The sequence below is a fragment of the Centruroides sculpturatus genome, unplaced genomic scaffold, assembly GCF_000671375.1.
Source record: "Centruroides sculpturatus isolate CEXI.00-Female unplaced genomic scaffold, Cexi_2.0 scaffold182, whole genome shotgun sequence".
Taxonomy (NCBI): domain Eukaryota; kingdom Metazoa; phylum Arthropoda; class Arachnida; order Scorpiones; family Buthidae; genus Centruroides; species Centruroides sculpturatus.
The window spans coordinates 225,184-247,369 of NW_019384651.1; the positions used below are offsets into that span (position 1 = coordinate 225,184).

The 22,186-nt window shown below is 27.9% G+C and overlaps 1 protein-coding gene across 2 annotated transcripts; it reads right to left on the reverse strand.

The window, feature by feature from the left end:
• Positions 1-1,620: 1,620 nt before the first annotated feature.
• LOC111626295 (unconventional prefoldin RPB5 interactor-like) lies at positions 1,621-17,090 on the reverse strand. Of its 2 annotated transcripts, XM_023369618.1 has the most exons (10): positions 16,676-17,086; positions 14,038-14,072; positions 13,807-13,885; positions 12,049-12,184; positions 11,900-11,979; positions 8,502-8,562; positions 6,463-6,649; positions 4,609-4,792; positions 1,867-2,136; positions 1,621-1,791 (listed from the first exon to the last, which is right to left on the reverse strand). In XM_023369618.1, the coding sequence occupies exons 1-10, from the start codon at positions 16,718-16,720 to the stop codon at positions 1,681-1,683; spliced, it is 1,188 nt and encodes a 395-aa protein (XP_023225386.1). In that variant the 5' UTR covers positions 16,721-17,086; the 3' UTR covers positions 1,621-1,680. The 2 variants fall into 2 exon arrangements, with proteins under 2 accessions (XP_023225386.1, XP_023225387.1); XM_023369619.1 differs by lacking the exon at positions 13,807-13,885 and having other exon boundaries at positions 16,676-17,090.
• Positions 17,091-22,186: the final 5,096 nt, after the last annotated feature.

Consider the following 22,186-nt stretch of genomic DNA (forward strand, 5'->3'; position numbering starts at 1 on the left):
GTTATAATCTCTTGATGCAGGAAAGTTTTATAGAAGAATTTGCTTTATCAAATTTCAATTGATTCACATGAAAATAAGGAAATCAAGATAGATTATTTGTCAAATGTGGGACTGCAAATATTGGAGTATGGTTGCAATATATAAGGGACAATGTCAACAGCTCAAATTTCTTAGTATTGCTATGGCTAGCTGAAAATAAAATATTTATTCTACAACTTGCAAATGGCAAATTTAGAGTAAATATTTAAGTGACATCATCAGATGTTAGAATTTATCAATTTTACAAAGTATTTAACATTTTCTTTATATTCTTATGTAATAATGCTATTTTTTGGTATTAAATATTATTCAAATCATATTAGAACTTTTATTTTCGTTTAAAAATAAAATAATTTATAAAGCAGTTTTTAATAACAGTAGATTATATTTGAAATTAATCCAGAAATTGTTGTATTATTTGAGTTACTGTTTAGACTCAATTTGTTACTTAATGACACAACTCAAAAGCTTAAACTGAATATTTTACTCACTTCTATTAAAGCAAATTAATTAATTAAAGAATTCATTGGAGTCATTTCTGGCTTCATGTAAATATTTTTTTAAAATGAACACTGATTAAAACTGGTTTTTTGTGCTTTATGGTCTGACAGTCTGCTGAACTTCAGGCACCACATTTGTGTACATCTACATGCAATCACTATGTTCCCAGCATGGGTGAAGAGGATAGACCACCTCAAAAGATTCCCAGGATTTTTTGACTGCCCAGATTCAATCCTAGATCACTCAGAGCAGTTGGCTGATACCTTAGCTGCCTCAACCATCCAGTTATCACACTTTCAATTATTAACAAGACTTTGTAAAATTATATTTTAATCATAGTAGAAATTTTATTTCTTACGAATCCTTCAACAAGCCATTTCATGTGCTTAATCATCTCTTCAGCATTTTATTGTATTCTGTGTAATGTACTGTACATGGGAACAATTACTTTCCTTAAAAAAACAAATGCCCATTTAAAGTACAAATAACATTTTTTTTTATAGATTTCAAAATTCTTGAATCATGAAAACAATTACATGATTTTGGTTTTATCAAAATAAAATAAGAATTTCTAATATGATTGCATACCATATAGTGTCATAGGATTTATTCTCTTAAATGTAGCTTTTGATCTGCTCTAAAAATTATTTCAAAAAATAATTATGAAAATATTTTTTTCATTATTATTTTGTATTAGATAAGTGTTTCTAAATGAGACTGTAAAATCATTATTCAACACGTCCAACCTTGAGGGCTGATTGGAACCCTTAAAATGTTTTTTGCTGTTTTGCAACATGTAAAAATCATGAAAATCTGATGAGGACACTTAATAATTCTTATAAGGAATATCATTTAATATATAATATAAATTCTAAATAAAAAAATACTTCAAATTTTAATAATAAAATAAACTTTCTTATTTTGATGTATTCTATAGAAGAAAATTTTTATATTATTAAATAACTGATTTAAGAAAGTTGTAATCAGTACTAAATAAAGTTGAGTTCATTCTTACTTCAGGTATTTTTTTTTTCTTTAATTATATGAAAATTGTACAATGTTAAGTTCAATAAGCAAATGCATTTTAAAAATAACAATTTTATTTACATACATTTAAAAATATAATAATCTTGTTTAGTATCACTTTTTCATGTTCATTCGTTGAGATTTAAATTTCGATACCCTGGGTCGCGAAACTGCCATAGTTTCTCCCAATCCTGTTTCTCGTTCTTGAATTTCTCCACTAAAAGCCTTTAAAACAAGATTTTTATTTTAAAAATATTAATTAAATGCATTTGATTGATAATAAAATAAAAATGTACTCACTGTCTGATAACTGCTTTTAATTTTAGAAATTTCAGTATTTTTAAATCCAACAGATTTCGACTGTTTAGGAAGAGGATAAATTTCTTTATCATTTACTATTTCAACAGATTCTGTTTTATCAAATAAAGGCACAGTTTCTGTATTTTCTTTAATCTTGGTTGTTTTTAATATTGATTTTAGTTCATTTGGTTTAATTATATTTGCAAATTCTTTATAAATATCAGAGGGACTTTGAATACGAGGTGCTCCACTTTCGGATGTTTTCGGTTCCTAAATTTTGGCATAATAATTAGAAAATCATTTTCAGTAACATGCCATTTTTATATTTTCAGGAAATTTCTGCTTAATATAATTATGTATTTCTTACTAATAGTTACTTAAAAGAATAATAAAAAGTTTTATATATAATATATAAGTTTATATATATATATTTATTTATTATGGTTATTATTATTCTAATTCTGTGTTTACAGTTAAATATCAAATATGATATTTATAGAAAATGAACAGTCTTGCAGGAAATTGCTTCAGTTATTCATAAAGAATTTTGAACGATGATTAAATTATTGAATTTCACAATGCTAGTTATTAGTTAGTTGTCGAATGGTTTTATATTTTTTACATTTAGTCTATTAAAACAAGAAGAAATATTAATTTCTCTCACCTTTATTCATTTCTGTTTACTACTTATGTACTTTTACAAATATTTTAAAAATAATACAAAGGCAAGTCAAAACAAATTGAGACTGATTATCATGTGAGGGAAAAAAATTACACTAGGATATAGCAATCCTAGTGTAATTTTTTTTCATCTTCAGAATCACCTCCAATACTTTGTTCATTGATATCCTACTTTGACTTGTAACACACCATAGTAAAGTAAGAAGTTTTATCTGTAGCTTAACTAAATTCCAAAAAATTATTGTTATGAGCTGTAATTTTCTTTTATATTCAATACCCTTAGTATAAACAATATATCATTTGAATATGAGCATTTATTTTTTAAATTTTGGCTAAATACTACAGATTGTAGCATTACAAAAATGCTTTAGCTTATGGTAAGATATTTCTGAAAGAGATATATCATATCTTAAATAAATCAACCCTTCATATTTCAAATTGATGATTTCTGTTTTGTAATTTTTAATTTCTAACAATTTTTTTTTGCCAATGATATATCATCAACTTGACACATCTTAAATGATACCAATTGTTTGCTAATGTAATATCTTTACATTCATTATTTATTGATTCTAAAATCTAGCAATAATAATAACTATTCCAGAAAAAAGTTTAAATATCAGATCTATAAAAATTTCTTCCTAAAGAAGTATTAACTATGACGATCATGTTTATTTTTGGATTTTTAAGCTAATATAATATACAGAGAAGAAAGTTTGTTGGTTAATTTGTTCTTTATACATTTCAACGTGGTTTGAGTAAATGCAATGAAACTTTTCAGGGGCCATCCTCTCATTCTAGAGGAGGTCAATGACCATTTTTGGTCAATTAACTTCAACCTCCTGTCTGCAACAAGCCCTTTTTCTATCTGACCAGTGAATGTTAAAATAAGAAAATTACTTAATACAAAGTTATCAGTGAGCACAAAATGTTTTTATGTTTTCAAGGGTGTCAAGTTCAAATATTTGGTTCATTTTTTGTATAATTTGATTGGTTGGCCAATTACCATTTCACATTTGGCTATGAATGATATATTAGAGTTAACATTAGAAAAAATTTGATGTCTTGAATTATCTTCTCATACAGGCAGTCAATAACTATTTTTGTTGAGAAACATCAATTTCTGTTTACCTGATCAATGAAATTGTGTCATTCCATACCATGTGAATATTACATTACTAGCAACACAAAATGTACTCAGTGGTTTTCCAAGGTGCTGAGTGTGGATTATATATAAACATCTCAAAACCCATCATCATTAATGCCAAATGATACTGTAATGCATTTGACTATTTTTTGGCTACATTAATAATTAAATTTTTAAACAATTAGTTACTAGAGGTAGACATTAGGTGTCATCTTGTATTAAATTTAAAAATTATAATAAATTAATATTTAATAAATAATTTAGAATATTCTGGAAGAAAAGAATATACCCATAGAGGACTTGAACCTGCAACTTACCATGTGGATGCATTGCCAGTTAGTTACACTACATTGGTTTGCTAATCAGAACAGGACTTGAACCTGCAACTGGGTTTGAGTCCTGTTCTGGTTAGCAAACCAATGTAGTATAACTAACTGGCAATGCATCCACATGGTAAGTTACAGGTTCAAGTCCTCTATGGGTATATTCTTTTCTTCCAGAATATTCTAAATTATTTATTAAATATTAATTTATTATAATTTTTAAATTTAATACAAGATGACACCTAATATCTACCTCTAGTAACTAATTGTTTAAAAATTTAATTATTAATGTAGCCAAAAAATAGCCTGATGCATTACAGTATCATTTGGCATTGAGTGTGAATCTTTGGTCCATTTGTCTTGAAATCTGTTTGTTCATTTGTTTTTATTTTTGTTATCTGAATTTAAATAAGATCCCTTTTTTTCTTCTTCAAAGGATAATATCCAAAAATATTTCATTGTATTTATCAATGGAATAAGCAATACAGCATATCTTATCCTAATAATTAAAACTTCTAAATTTAAATTTGATAATAGAGAAGTTAATAATTTAAAACATTTAGTTACTTTAAATATAATTATTAAATTTACCAAATCATCTGTTGCTTCTTGTCTGCCTTCTTCAAATTTAGTATGAGTAAAAGTAATAACATTGCATTTTGCATGGATTTGATCTTTCCAAGTTATTCTTTTACCAATTTCTTTTCCTTCTTCCTTTTCTTCCTCTTCCTCTTCTTCAGATTCAGCAGTTTCTGTACTAGAATTTTCTGATAAACTAATATCAAATACTTAATTACTATTCCAAAGTATTCATCAGGACTTATGAAATGTTAATGAAAATAAAATTCTTCTTGTTTCTTCTAATTCTATGTCACGACTTGTGCATTTATCAACACTTGGCAAATAATTTCATCATCCACTTTTAATTCATATGGATACGCGTTTTGGGCTTTTGCCCCTCTTCAGTCTGTTACATTGATAGGTTGTGACTTGTGTATACAGTATCAGTCAGGCACCTTCCGTACTTCCCACTCCCCTCTTCTCCCGACTTGATGGCCACCCCCGCATGCCTCGTAACTTGTAACGTGTCACTTCCCCGAGTGCTGCACACAGTCTTGCCTGCGACTGTATAAACATTCTATTTTAATAATTGTAGCCAGTTCTTATGAATGTCAATGCTTAGGTTCTTGTTAATATTATTTTTGTCTGTAGTGATTTCGTAGCTTTCCTTGAATTTTCTTTTGTATTAATTTTTTTTCTTTGTGTACTATTATTGCATCATTCTTATCTATTTTGCAGTTGTGGGTCGTGCAATATTCGTAAAAAAACAGAGTTGATTCTTTTATACTTAAGGTCTGTGATGTGTTCTTTTAATCTTGTTTCTAATTTTTGTTTTGTTTCTCCAATGTATACTTTTGGCTGTTCGCATGTGCAAGGTATTTTATAGACGACTTCAGTAGTGTTGTATTTGTCTGGTTGCTTATTTATGTTGGGTTCAGCCTTCCGGATTCTTTTTTGCAAGTTGTTATAGGTTGGGGCTAGCTTTATATTTATTTTATCAAAACTTTTGTTTACCTGTTCAAAGAAGCCACAAATGTAGGGGAAGGGTATGTATCTTACTATGTTTTTTTCTCTGTTTTGTTTATTTTCCAAAAGTTTTGATAAAATAAATATAAAGCTAGCCCCAACCTATAACAACTTGCAAAAAAGAATCCGGAAGGCTGAACCCAACATAAATAAGCAACCAGACAAATACAACACTACCGAAGTCGTCTATAAAATACCTTGCACATGCGAACAGCCAAAAGTATACATTGGAGAAACAAAACAAAAATTAGAAACAAGATTAAAAGAACACATCACAGACCTTAAGTATAAAAGAATCAACTCTGTTTTTTTACGAATATTGCACGACCCACAACTGCAAAATAGATAAGAATGATGCAATAATAGTACACAAAGAAAAAAAATTAATACAAAAGAAAATTCAAGGAAAGCTACGAAATCACTACAGACAAAAATAATATTAACAAGAACCTAAGCATTGACATTCATAAGAACTGGCTACAATTATTAAAATAGAATGTTTATACAGTCGCAGGCGAGACTGTGTGCAGCACTCGGGGAAGTGACACGTTACAAGTTACGAGGCATGCGGGGGTGGCCATCAAGTCGGGAGAAGAGGGGAGTGGGAAGTACGGAAGGTGCCTGACTGATACTGTATACACAAGTCACAACCTATCAATGTAACAGACTGAAGAGGGGCAAAAGCCCAAAACGCGTATCCATATGAATTAAAAGTGGATGATGAAATTATTTGCCAAGTGTTGATAAATGCACAAGTCGTGACATAGAATTAGAAGAAACAAGAAGAAGAAGAAGACACAGTTTCGACAAATAAATAAAAGAAAATAAAATTAATAATAAACAAATAAGTATACTTACTTAGCAAATTCATCATTTTCTTTCTCTTGTATTTCAAGATCTTTAAATCTCAATTGTAATTCTTCATCTGTTAATACTTTCTCAGTTAACAGTGCTTTTTTCTTTTCGTGTAATTCCTTATTTTCAGCTAGTTTAATTTCCTCTGCTAATTGTTTTCGAAAAGCTTGAATATTTTTTCTGTGTTGTTCTATAAAAAATTTGAATTTATCTACACATCTATTTCAAAATAACAAAAATTATTTAATGAGTAAATTTAAGCACGCATCATAACTAATTCACACTTTTATCAAATTTCTGAGATTATTATTTAATAATATTTATCATATCACATTAAATATTTCCTAAATTTTGTTGCTATAACAATAACATGTAAAAATTAAATATTTTTATTAAAAATTTTAATAAAATTAAAATAACCATATTTTTCTGTGAAAGCTTTACATTTATAAAAATGAAATAATAATTGTTTCTACATTATATAAATTGCTTTTTATTCCTCACATTATTTTAGTTATCTACATAATCAGAAATAGAAATTAAAATCTGAGCTATATTTTACAGTACTAATATCTAAATATAGTTTGAATGCTCAATTATATAACAAATTCCTTGTGAACTCAAATACATCAATAAGTAATGCGAATATGAATTATATTTAGAACACATGATATAATATAACACCATTAAGAGGAAATTAATTTTTTCCATGTGAGTTCTTTCTCTCAAAAGACTAATGCACAGAAACTGTTCTAAAATTTCTGAATGAAATTTTTGATAATAGTTTAATCTCACCTTGACTTTCACAAAAACAAACTGTTCTATTATCTGAAGGTACAGTTTTAAACCTTAATTTTTACTTACAAACCCATCAATCTTAATCTGAAGAGCAGATAAATTTCATCAAATTAAGATTTAGAAAGTAGATAAACATTCTTGAACTGAAAGAATATGAAAGAAAATCTTTGTCAAAGAATGTTTTTCACAATATCACACTTGTTTTATAATTTTTTACTATTATATGTTGTTATATAAATGTTCCAACACTGCTAATTTAGTTCAACTATTAACTTCAGTTTCTAATCACTATTATTCAGTAAATTTTTATTTAAAAAACAAAAAATAGTTAAAATAACATGTTAAATAAAAAATATTATTCTTGAATTTCATGCATTTTGCTAATTATCAAGAAATATTAAATTGAATCTAATTTGACTCACTTTATAAAACTAAAAAATTTTAAAAATAGATGCAAGTAAATGAAAATCAATTAAATTAAAGATGAAATTTTAAAATATTTGATAAGGAAAATAAAGAAGAGAGAGTGAATCATATAATATATGAAAAATATTGATTCACTCCATCATAATGTAATGTCATGAAATTAAACAGGTATAGTAAAAATAAAATCTGATTTCACATTCATATAGATGACGTTACAATAGTCATTATACTAATTAGTGGTATAGGATTTATTTTTCCAAATACATAGCTTAAGACAAATGAAATGAAGTTGGATTCCTCTATTTATCTGCAATTATATGACATAGTGGTAATTTTCCACACCTACTACTTTTTCAGCAAACTGACATACTCAGCTGTACTTAGTGATATCCTCATGATATGCTATCTACCTGTGTAAAAATTTTAGTCAACAAAATTTTTTTCTGTTTATCACAGGCTCTCAAAAAAAACCACTGCAGAAAATCATTGCTTTATGCGTGTGATTACATACAATTTTTCTTTATTGTCACACAATTTCATGCATAAGGTGGCAATTTTCATTCTGAAACCAAAATAAAATGAATTTCTTAAATTTTAATGTTGATGAATATGGTTTCATTGAAGTAATATAAACTGTAGTATAACAAAATTTAAAATTCTGATATAATTCATTGTTAATATAACACGTGTTTGATTTGAACATATTATCATTGCTTTAAAAGTTTAATGCTATTTAGAAAACTTTTATGAGGAAAGCAGAATCACTATTAAAAAAAATACAAACTTATATTTAAGAAAATGTATTACTGAAATAATACCTTTCCAAAGTTTTTCTTTAACTGGATCATATTCTTCCCTTATTTCAACTAAATCTTCTTCCTGAAAAATATTTTATTATTAGGCAATCATAAATACAAATTATACATAATATATTCTAATTGTATAAGTTCTTATTTAATCATTATCATCTTTATTAACAGAAAGGGAAAGTAACCCTGTTGAAGGGGGTTATACAAATATTAAGTGAGTTTTTACAAAAATTTTGTAACAGCTTTTAATTTGACACACTTAAACAGTTATTTAACGATTGGTTCAATATGAATGTGTTTTGATCATAATCAAAGAAGACAATTTTAATACAGGTAACATAACAGAAACAGATAACCTTTATACAATACTAATTTAAATTAAATTCCTTTATCTTAGTTTATTAATTTTCCTACAATTTTTATGAAGAAGTTATACAGTTTATATAGATCTTTTTTATTGAGATTATTTAAATTCTTTCTAAATTTGAGAAGTGAGTTGCCTTGGAGTAGCCACATAATATCTTGTTTGTCACTCATACTTGCAAGTCATTGACAATTCTGTAAAAGATGGCACATCGAGAATGTTTGAGAGTTACACTAGTAAGAGGGTGAGAAGTTGATATAGATGCTACCAATGAAAAGAGAGTATTTGTTAAGCCATAATTAAGCTATTAATCTTTTAATGTTAAGGTTTATTGATTTAGTCATATGCAGTTGAGAAGATGGAATATGTAATAGATTTACATACCAAGGGTGATAGCTACATTGGTTTAGGTTAATTTGGTCTTTATTTATGGACTGAGATATTGCTGCTTCCATCAATAGTGTATATCTATATTTCCAGTCATAAAGATTATCTTTAAATAATAGATTAGACATTCCAAATGAATTCAATATTCTGTGGAACTTTTTTGCCAAAGTACTAGAATTTTTACTTTTTTTAATTATTTCCTGATATATAAAAGTTATATTATTGTTATGTTTGAATTTCAAACAGTAGTAGAATTTGATTATATGTTTTAGAAGAAAGGAAAGGACCAAATGCGGTGGGTTTTGTGACGTATTGCATAGCTGGGAACAGACCTTTCTAGATGTAGTAGTTTGCGAAAGAAGTAAATATGGAAGCATTCAAATTTGTATATATAGTCCAGACCCCAAATTGGGCTTGCATAAATGATAGGATTATTGAGTTGTAAAGTTTTCTATGTATATGCAAGTTTGTAGTTTTCAGAGTTGAGCATAAATACAATAAATTGTCTATAGCCTGCTTCATTTTATTATTAATATTAGAGAAATGAGCTTTAAATGTGGCATTCCAATCAAATATAACTCCCAGGAAGTTAACTTCTTTTACCATTTATAGAAAGGTATTGTCTAAGTATAATTTTGATTCTTTTTCTGAAATTTCACTGTTGTTGCGGAATATGATAATCTTTGTTTTTGCAGGATTTATTGTTAAATGAATCAATTTGAAGTATGAGTTTAGTTGATTAATTTTTCTTTGTAAAGCAATTTTGGTTGGAGCTATAATTACCAGGTCATCTGTGAACTGAATATAATGAAAGGCTCTATTACCGACTTCGATGCCATCTGAAGGAGTATGGAAAAGTTGATCTATTTCAAGTAAATAAAAATTGAATAAATAAGGCAAAAGAGGATCACCAAGGTGATCCTCTTTTGCCTTATTTATTCAAAGTTGAAGTCCATATGATAAGTCTAGTGAAGAAGATATAGTTTTACCCTGTTTGAATTTTATATTATATTTACAGAATAGTTTTAGTATTGTTGATGAAAAACATACACCTGCAACTTTAGTCTTCAAATTGTTTACCAATAGGGGAACGTGGACAGAGTCAAATGCTTTTTGATAAATTCTTATATAATTAGAAATTTAATTTCATGAAATCTGTTGAATTCTTATCTTGCAAAGTTTAAATTGGTTAATGACAAGATATTCATTGATCTTAATTGAGACAAAGCATTAGCAAAGCCTCTTCTATGTGGCTTACAGAATTGTGTTCATTCTCAAAAGCTGTTTGATCAATTTTGATTAAACTTTGCCATTTTTCATTAACTGCAATCAGGAATCCAAAAACTTTATTAAAAAAAATGGAGATTCATGACTTTGTTTTAGAGATACAAGGTTGTAGCATGAGTGCGTGTGACAAAGTGATATCAAATGAATTGCATTATTTTGTTAAGTACTGTCCGAAGGTCACTAGGCCACATAGAAGGCCTTCTATGTGCTTATTAAATTTAATACAAAATGTCACCTAACGCCTCCCTCTAAGATCAAAGTAATCAGTAATTCATAATTATTATCTCCAATATATAGCCTGATATTATATGGCAGATGGTGTAATATCCTTTTCTTTTTCTTTTAAGTAAATGACAATTCAAACTTTTTAAAAATCAACTGTTAATTTTTACTTATTTATTTTTTTATAACATTAATATTATCCTAATTTTACTATAAACTGCTCAATCCTAAGAAATAACTTTTATGAAAACTGTAGCCTATCAGTAAATAATTATTTCAAATGTAAAAAAATTTAATTTACAGTAGAGCCTCGATTATCCGATTCAATTGGGAACTGGGGTTGGTCGGATAATTGAAAAGTCGGATAACCGAAAAGTATGAAAAAATCTATTATTAGTGTAGTATATTATTATATCCCATGTAATTAGTATATCACTATTAACCTACTTCGCGTCGAATTTTCATCGATGTTAAGCCGAACAAAAATTTTTTTAAAATAATAATCGTCGCTATTGTATCGTTAAAATTTAGAAAATTAAGCCTTGTTTAAATACTGGCTCCCTTTCATGATCAATCCAGTGTTGCCAGCTAAAACACACAAAAATAATATTAAAGTAGCCAAGACATAGCCAAATATTGTAGCGCCACATCACTAGCGGACATTTGAAATTTGCTGACTAGGACAGTCGGTTAACCGAGGTGACGGTTAATCGGGGGTTGGATAATCGATGTTCTACTGTATATCCATTAGTATCATACTAAAGTAAAGAAATTATTCTTTGGGAGTAACACAAAATTGCTATGTAGAACTTATTACACAGGAACATTTTTTGATGATTAATATAGACTTTATTTTGTACAACAAAAAGGCATTTTGGACTGAAGGACTAAGAACTGAAGAGAGTTAAACAGCCCAAAATGCTTTTCTGTTGCACAAAATAGTCTATATTATTCATCAAAAAGTGTTCCTGTGTAATAAGTTCTACATAGCAATTTTGTGCTTACTCCCAAAGAATAAAAGAAAGAGTAAGAAGCAATAGGTATTAAAGAAATTATTTTTTAAAGTAAAATTTATGTAAAAATCAAATAGTTATAACTGATACTTTACATTAACAAGTTTTGAAAAATAAAGCTAATATATACTTACATTTGCTTGTTCTGTATATTTAATCCAACTTTCAAACTGTTCTTTTTGTTTAGCTAATTTATCTAACATTGAATCACATTCTACAAAGAAATAAATTTATTTTATATTATTACAGTCATTTATTATCTATAAATAAAAAGTCATCATACGTTTAATTCTTCTTTTAACAATTTCAGTAGCTTGTTTGGAAGACCTGTCAACAAACCAATTATCTCCTAATAACACTGTAATTTCATTAGTATGTACTAACTTTCCAGGCATAAATGCCAAAGGTCCAAGTGGAACCTATGTAATAAATTTATGTAGATTAATCTATGGCACATTTTGCTGCTATTATCATAAATTAATTTATATAAAACATTTTTGAACTTTTAATCTTTTCCATAATAATAAATTATCATTATAACTAAGATTATGAATGAGAAAAGTTTTTAACTCCCATATATAAATAAAATAATTATTCCTTAACTCAAACATTAAGAATATGTGATAAGTCTTGAATATAATGATGTATTCTACTACTTATGTGTAATAACACATGACTACAATGTTTCATCAATCCATAATTTGTTTTCAATTTAAAATAAATTTTAACAGAACTATGATACAAATATAATAATTCTAAACATCAAGTACAGTGCCAAATTTCTCTCTTATAGATTTTAATATTATAGAAGAGAAAAATTTTTCCTTTTAAAACATTTATTTATATAGTATTATAAATTGTACTGAACCTACTATCTGAACTTTAAGTGGAAATAATTGATCTGTAATCTAATGGCATATTGAAGGACAAATACATAGGGAAATAGAGAGATGTATAAATGATGTCCAATTGATTTTTATGTTCATTTAAAAGTTTTGCTCATGAATTCCTTTCAATTTTTAGCACTACCTATTTGTATGAAAAGACATTTTCAAAGACAAAGTAAACAAAATCTAATTAAAGATCAACATTTGCAATCACTTTTGATGGCACTAATTTTGAACTGATCATATATGTATATACATAGATTACTTAATTTTATCATAACACTTCCATACATGAGTTAACAAGATCTAATACCTGAACCTTATTCAAAAGTTTAAAACATCTTAATCTAAATATGAAATGACTTTTGAAACAATCTTCAAACCAATTAATAATACACACTCATGTTCAATTGTTAAACACTTTTTTGTTAAATAAATATCCTTAGGGTGCCATTAATCAAGAACAAAAACTTATAATAAATTAAACAGTAGACATTTATTTTACATCATTTTATTCTTAATCATTAACCAATAGAACTAATAAAATATAAAAATTAAGCAAAATTTTAATTCTCCAAATAGTTTTAGTATATCTATATTTTTAGAAAACTTTACAACTTCTCTAATTAAGATATAACTTAGGATCCAAATGTATGTGTATTTTTTTTAACCTTTAAATAATACACAAAACTCTACATAAAAGAAATGCATATAGTTTATGACTATTTTAAATATTACAACATTCTTATAATAGAAGTAGCATCTTATTTTTATTGAAAAAAAAAGTTGCTGAAAATTTTTAGACAATAAAATTAGCTTAAGAAATATATAATCTTTTATTGCTTTCTAAGTTCAAATAAGCATAGAAATAAATCTCTTCAACAGAAATAAAGAAAATTATCTTAACAGAGCATTACTTTTAATTAATATTAGTGTCTAAGAGAAATTTAAATATGGATATCTTTGATGTATAATTATAAATTCAAAATAGAAAAATAAAATTTAAATAATTATATAGTTATTTTGTATCAGATTCTGATGTTTTTAAATGACAAAATGTAAAATTTCACCCTTAAAAAGGTTTAAAGTAAATTTTAAAAATAATTAATGTATAAAAATTGTTATATATTAATATAACAATTTTTAAATCTTACCATAACATCATATGATATTTTGTCAGCTAACGTTTCTAAGCGATTTTTCAAATTTTCATAATCACTTTTAAACTTTTTCCTGAAATATTCATTTTAATCAAAATGATCATCTATATTCACATTTTAAACATTAGGTAAATAGAAAAATACTAAGAGAATATTTTAATTTTTATAAATGTACATTTATAGAAATTTTAAATATTCAATAAAATGTGTAATTGTGATTCTTACCATTGTTCTATTTGTTGAAAACATGCAGCCAATCCCTGAAATAATAAAAATTTGAATGTGTTTATTATTAATAAAGATAATATTGAAATACCATATAAAGATATCTAGAGAGCATTTCTATTATCATTATATCAATATTACAGATCTATTTTATCATTTAAATTGGCACTAAAATAATTAAATAATAAGATTTTAAAAAATCTACATGTAAGAAAAAATATTTTTGAGCAGTGTCTAATTAATATTAAATTTATTTTGATCACAAATAAAAAATTATTCTCAGAATAATTAATTATTTTCAAAAAAGGAAAGAAAAATTTAATCTAAAATAATATAAACATTTTGATTGTGAAACTGATTTTCTTTAAATTATTTATGTCTATTTAATTATACTATTTCTTGAATTCAAAAAATGATTTCATAATTATTCAATATCTATTCTTTTGAAAATTTTATATGTTTCTCAATTTTTATATTAAAAAATTTACACTACACAATTAATCATAAAAAAGTTGCTTTGTATAATATGTTTTTCTTTTTGGTTAATTTTTATTACAAAAAAAAATTATGGTTTACATGAACTATTTCTGGAAGTTTTTGAACACGTCTTGTAAATTATCTATTAACATAGCAATTACATCATTTTCTAACTCACAAATTTTCATATTTAGATAATTTAAACAAAATATCACCCCAACACCAAAATTAAAATTGTACAGTACTATAAATTATCATCATGATATTATCAATGATTTATTGATATAAAAACTAATCTTAGTATAATTCTGATAATAATTAGTAATAAATAACAAAGTTATATAAGTTTTAATGAAATTACAAATATATAAATTATTAAAATATCATATAAACAATACTAGGTTCAAAACCATTGTATTGATGATGATACGCTACTTTGGTTATTGTTAACTAATTCTAAATAAATTAGTTATTAAGATATTAACTTGTCAAATAAAGACATTATTATATTCTTCAGAGAAATTATGATGTTTAAATTGTAATGTTAAGTTTTGATTATGGCATTTAATTTTAAATTTTAATTTAAAGATAAATTTTTAATTTAATTTATGTAAGTAAATTATATAAGTTATACTGTTATGTCTATCAACAAATAAAAGAACTGACATAACAGTAACTAAAAATGTAATAAATATTCTATTTGAAAGTCATATTTACAAAACAAATTGATATTGTTTTTCAAATAAATTTATATAATATATATATATGTATACACATTTATTTATTCACAGTACACAGTATATTACAGTAGAGCCTCGATTATCCGACCCCTGATTAACCGACATCTCGGTTAACCGACCGTCTAGTTGGCAAATTTCAAATGTCCGCTAGTAATGTGGCGCTACAATATTTGGCTATGTCTTGGCTACTTTAATATTATTTTTGTTAAATTTTTGCGTGTTTTAGCTGGCAACACTCATTCGACCATGAAAGGGAGCCAGTATTTAAACGAGGCTTAATTTTATAATTTTTAATTATACAATAGCAACGATTATTATTTTAAAACATTTTTGTTAGGCTTAACATCGATGAAAATTCAACGCAAAGTAGGTTAATAGTGATATACTAATATACTAATTATATGAGATATAATAATATACTACACTAATAATGGATTTTTTCATACTTTTCGGTTATCCGACCAACCCCAGTCCCCAATTGGGTCGGATAATCGAGGCTCTACTGTAATACAAATATCATTAGAAAACAATAAAAAGAAAAAATATATAATTAACATGTTTAAAAATTCAGATTACAATATATCTATAATTAATAATAATCAATTGATTTCAGTCTAGCAGAGAGTTTTAGAAAACTGGTGAAATTTTATATATGAAGGCAAGATATCTCTGCTGGAGGTAATTGTTCCCTGCAATGGTTCTATTCTAGTCCATAGATATTATGGACTAGAATAGAATCATTTAGGTAGAATGATTTATTGTAAAACCTAATCCAGAAAAAATTTTTTACATATACTTGTTAGTATTAGTGTATCAAATCATTGAGACATGATAAAAATGCATTTCCTCATACAATTTGTTTCATAAGAAATTTCATAAAGTTGTGCAAAAACAGTTTATTAAATAAGAATTCAGTAAAACATTAAATTCATGATTGTGAAATTCAAAATAAAACAAATAAATCTGTATTTTCATTGAAAATCCAATCATTTTATATTTGTTACTGAAAACACTATGTATCAAAGTATTTTTTTAACGTTTTCATTGTGTCATAAAGAGGATAACAAATAAAATTTAATATTATATGAAAACTTTTTAAAGCAAGTTAATTCCTGCAATGAAGGGTGCAAAAATGATATAATTTCATTGCAGGGGACATGTGTACTCAATGTTGTAAAACAAAGTAATGTCCATTAATTAATGATAGTTAACAAATCAAGAAAAGATCACCTGACCAAACATAATACTTTGAATTCAATAAAAGAATCCACGTTTTGAAATTTATGTTAATAAGCATTTAATAATAATAAAATATAACAGTAGTAGGTAATATCCTCCTGCAATTGAGACCATTTACAGAATATATTTCCAGCGAAATTTCGCATGATAAAAAGATAGAATATAAAAAAAACTTATTGTACCTTTTGTTGATGTTCTAGAAGAGTATCTAAGTCTTTTTGATTCATTTTATGGAGTTTTTCGTAATACTGTATTTACTTAATTGAAATCTGTCAGAATATGGAAGATCCACGTCGTTTCTCGATTCCTTAATATATATATATATCTTCTGGATCTAAGTAGCCAAATATATACTTTATAAAATCACAGATTTCAATTAAAGTAGTCTTTTTTTATCGTTAAAAGTATTCATTTATCTAATAAAGTAATCGCGTTAACGTAGCCATCTAACAATAGAAAAGCATGAAAATAACCGTAACTAGACTTGGCGCCCTCTGGAGGGATGGTTGGGCGTTAGCTACACTAGCTATTTCGTTTTATTAGTTATGTAACGGGAGTCGGGAGGTGATCACTAGTTTTGCTAATATTTTTTTTATTCGTTGAAAAATGTTATTAGGGCTGCTACGCATATGATCGTTGGCTTTAGGTTAAGGCAGTCGCTTTAGAAGCACAGACTAAAGATACTGCTAAAAGTGTTGCCAGATGAAAAAGTTTCCCAAATTTTTTTTTCTTAATTAAATTTTCTATGACAGCGTTCATCAACCTTTTTTAGATCAAGGATCAATAAAATGTCTGAAAAATTTTACAGGCAACTAAATTATTAGGCCTAATATTTTTAAACCTATGTATGTCTTTTTTTTTTTTTAACTCTCCGCCAGTGGCGTGCCATCATTGGAAGCGGTGGATGTGCCGCTTCTCTTATAAATACTGTAAATACATATTAATTTTAATTATATGAAAATAAATCGCACAATATTTTATTATAACAGCAATATGTATCTTATTACAAATTTCTATACTACACGTGAAAAAAAAAGATAAAATTGCTATTGTATATTCGAATATTAGTGGCGGAGTGGAAGCGCTGCATCGTCAGCATCCAAAAAGCCAGATTCGCGCTTGCGCTTTACAGAACATCAACCTCGCCCGGCTTTCATTTAAAAAAAAAAAAAAAAAAAATCAACCTCACCCGGCTTAGCCGGTGGAAGCCTAGGACCTTGGTTGGGTGCTACACGTATACAGCATCCAATTCTCTCCAGGATCGGTTCTGGGCTGTTGGCCGCCCTCGCCCGATTACGTGAATCACCAGTAGATTTATAACAACCCAACCGATAAGAATTTACTAGTATGTTTTTATGATAGTTCTGTATACTGTAGTTGACAGAAATTTAAAAAAATCCATTAAAATATTTGATATTTTTATTCCGCTCTCCGATTTTATATTACTCACGGATTTCAATGTTAAACCAGTGATATAACGATTTCGTATATCCCATCTTTAAGGGAATGTAGAAAAAAACGTGTACAATTCTTGTACAATGTTAAAAAATTAACCGTTACTTTGACAGCATCATTTACAAATTTAATGAATGAGAGAGATGCACGAGGTACAGAAAAAGCTCTAGAATTTATTTTCCTTAAATTTACGATTTACGTATCCGTTGTCATAAAAATTTATCTTTCCACTTTTTTCCCACGACTACAAATATTAAGTAAAAAAGTAACCGGTTTCGACTTATTTCTACTTAAGAAGTACAGTATTTAAAAATCTTATTATTTTCCATGTACTTTCTGAGTTTCTTTGAAATATATTGTCTCTTGGAATATACAAGTTTAAATTGTTTTGTAACAGACTGCCTGTAAAAATGTTTTTTTTTTCATCTTTTGAGGAAAATTTTCAAATCTTCGCCAATATCTCTATTTATTTATTTGATTTTACATATAGATTTTATTGAGAGAGGATCAGAATTAAAACGTCAAAATTAGTTGATACCGCGAAGAAGCAATTATTTAATTAATGTAATTTGCATAATCACCAAATAAAACCATGTGTAATTTCCGAAGCCGTTTAATATTTTATTGGTGGATTTTTATATCAAATACACTTGTACTTCTTATCTACAAAATTCAAGTGATTGAACAGTTAAAAATATAACGTTAACTAAAATTATAAAAATAACCAATCTTCTCTAACTGCAGTGGTACTCTTCGGGACACACAGGGATACACATCAACGACTCTGTTCGCACCACCTAATTTTACAATGATTAACGATACTAAAAACTCGGTACAGACATAACGCATATAATCATTCCGATCAATAATCGTAGTGGGATTATATCTTAACTCACCGTGTAAGATTCCACTATCTAGGAAAAAACGAATCGCAATTTCTTCGTCAGTTGACAATTGCCACATTCTAAAATCCAGTTTAAATCGAATAAGAAACTGACCAAAACGAACAATTGTGGCGAACTTTGAAATACTGTAAACGTTACAGTATCTAAGTTTGAGGTACATCACTCCTACCAAGAGACGTAATTTACATAATCACGTGTGACAACTTTAGTAAAAAGATTATTTAAGATTTACGTAAAAATTAAAGTATTAAATAATCAAAAAGCCAATTTTCACTACACGCTAAACAGTTTCGAATTTGTACATTCGAAACGTTCCGAACGATTCAAAATTTAAAGTAAAATTGAATGTATAACATATATTAATTATGATATATATAATAAACCATTAATTGCTGTTTATTAAAATGGATTTGGCTCCTCTTTATCAATAAAAACATGGCTCTGAAAAGAGCCGTTTGGTCACTAGATTACGGTAATCTAGCAATTCCGTTTCCGGTTCTCTGGGACATTTGTGAAGATGACCGTTCTACTGACTCCCTATTTTCTTTCTGCCTCGACTGCCCCTTCTACGAGATCTTCCGCTTCGTTCCTTTCTTCTCTTCGATCGTCCTTTTTCTTTTCTCCCTGCCATCCTTTTCGATTTTGACCGTCTTCTTCCGACCTTCCTTACCTTCGATCTCTTTCTAGTTGTTCTCTTGCTTCCCATACGTTTTCTTCGAATGTCTTTTCTTACTTTTTTGCTGTAGTCGTTGAAGACATCGTTTAAAGTCCGAAGCAGGTTTCGATCGACGGGAGTCAATTTCTTTACTCGAGAGGAATCTTCCTCTAACATGGAAGGGGTGAGATCGCGTTTTCGCTTTTGCGCTTTTCCACGATCGTCCATGATGTTCTTTTTCTTTGGAACGAAAGAAGAATAACGGAATTCGATAATTCGAACGGATGTGTTTTTAAAAGAAACGATTTTGTTCTACGTCAATCGAACACTTAAATTTGAATTTAAAGTTCATTTTTGTTTTTCTTCTTTGAAACGATACAGTTGTAATTTCATTAGCGTTATTTAAAATGTTTGTAGCAGTAAATTTTTAAAATTATAATCTCTTGATTTAGTTTAAAAAAATTTCATAAATAAGTTTAATGTTTTCGCAGTTTATATATTGAAATAATGAAAAAGCATAGACGTGGTGTAATATTCTTACTTCTAATCGCTAACAAATGCTTTTGTCCTATGTAAAATTGTCACGTTTTCTGAACTCTGATTGATTTCAATTCATTTCATTTCTTGTGTTTGAAAGTATTATTTCAAACACAAGAATTTGGTTTATGTTAATACGTATCAGACGTATGTATTAATACAGGAAATCCTCGTTAGTTCGAAATTCAAGGGACGAAATAATTTCCAGGTATTCTTCGGTTAACAGGACATCAGTCAAACCATAAAATCCGATTTGCGTTTACATCTTAATATTTGCTTTAATTTAGATTAAATCGTATATAAAGTTAAGTAGAATGCAAACTTACCCTTTCCTTTAAGTATGTATAAAAATTATAAAAGTCGATTATGAATTTAAACAATAAGTGTTAATACATGTTTCACATCGAAAACGATTAGCATATTTTCGCGTTACTATAATTAAACATTTTTTTAAAATGTATTTTCAACCTACTTTGCATAGTATCGGGTTCATAATTGTCTCATACGATATCGTCACGATACAGTCATTCTCACTACATCAGAAAAACAATTACAGATATTGTTAGTATCAAACTAGTATCAAAAAGTGAAGAAATTAGGACTCAAATAAATATAAAGAAGACTAAGACAATGTGCATAAGTAAAGATAGGCACACAATAAAGCTGAAATGCAGAGGAGAGAACCTAGAACAAGTAGTTAGCTTCCGCTACTCAGGAAAAAAATTTTATACAAACAATAAATTTAACAAAGGAAATTAGAAGCAGAATTGGACAGGCTAAGTTTAACCAGACGAAAAACATTCTGTGCGAAAAGAAATTGAAGCTTCAATTAAGACTAAAAACGCTAAAATGCTATATTTGGCCCATTTTGCTTTACGGATATGAGACATGGACACTACGGAAAGATATTGAGAGGAAAATTCAGGCCTTTGAGATGTGGTCAATCAGAAGAACAATGAAGAGCAAGTGGACAAGCAGAATTAATGAAACAATTTTACAGATGGCAGATACAAAAAGAGAATTAATAAATAGCTCTTTTTTTAAGTGATATTGACCCACGGAATTTTATAAGAACGCGCTGAATTCAGTACAGTTGTACTGAAACGATAACACTGCTCACAGGATTAATAGTTTAAGCTGTGTCGCAAATCGCGTGGACTACAGAGCTGGTTTGAGGTGTAAGTCCAATGGTTTCATTTCATTTTGGTGGCCATCGGGATTAGCTTTGAAAATGCCTCACTGTAGTGAGTCATTTATGAGTCACGGCTTTACATATAGGGATATGTATTGCGCATATATATATCTTACCGGGTTTTCTCCTGCTCGTTATAATCGAAATCGAAATTTTTTTCTGTGTATATACTTCCCAATTTCATCACACGCCTATAAACATGGTTTAGCGATATTATTACTATTTTGTTAGAGTCCCTTCATCCGAATACAGGTGCCTTACTTTCAACATAAAATCTAATAGCGAGTGAATATTTTTAAAGTAGTGTAGTTAAATAATTAAGTGATTAGTGAATTAGGGACATAAAACCCTGCTGAAAGAGCCGGAATTTTACTTACAAGCTTAACCGAACGAATCTCTAGCCGAGTACAGTGGAGACTGATTTCTTCGTAATATTAGATATAATAAAAACAGAAATTTTTCCAGTTCAATGAGAGTGACCGAAAAGTTGTAAATTTGGAAATTCTGAGTACACTTGGTCCTAAAACGAATTAGTTAGAAAACAAATGACTGTTAAGTTTAACATATTTAGATTTTTACAGCTATGGTGAGAAACGTTTAAAATCTACAACAGCCCTGTCGCGTCCTTTCAGATATACTAGTGATGCGACAAAAGAGGTACAGGTAGGCCTCCTACAACGCGGTAGATACGTTCCTTGAAAATACCGCGTTGTGGGAAATCGCGTTATAGGAGACACCAACTCAATACAAAAACTGGGATTCGGTTCTAAAAACAGAAAAACTTGGCGTTTGAATGGCGTTTTTTGAATTTTTCAAACCAGCCATTGGTAGCCACGAATTTAACACTGGTTTCATCAGCTGACCAGTGGCGTAGCGTACTGGGGGCGGCAGGGGCGGCACTTTTAAGGCGCGGCAAAATTTCACAATAAATAATAATAATATCTTGTAA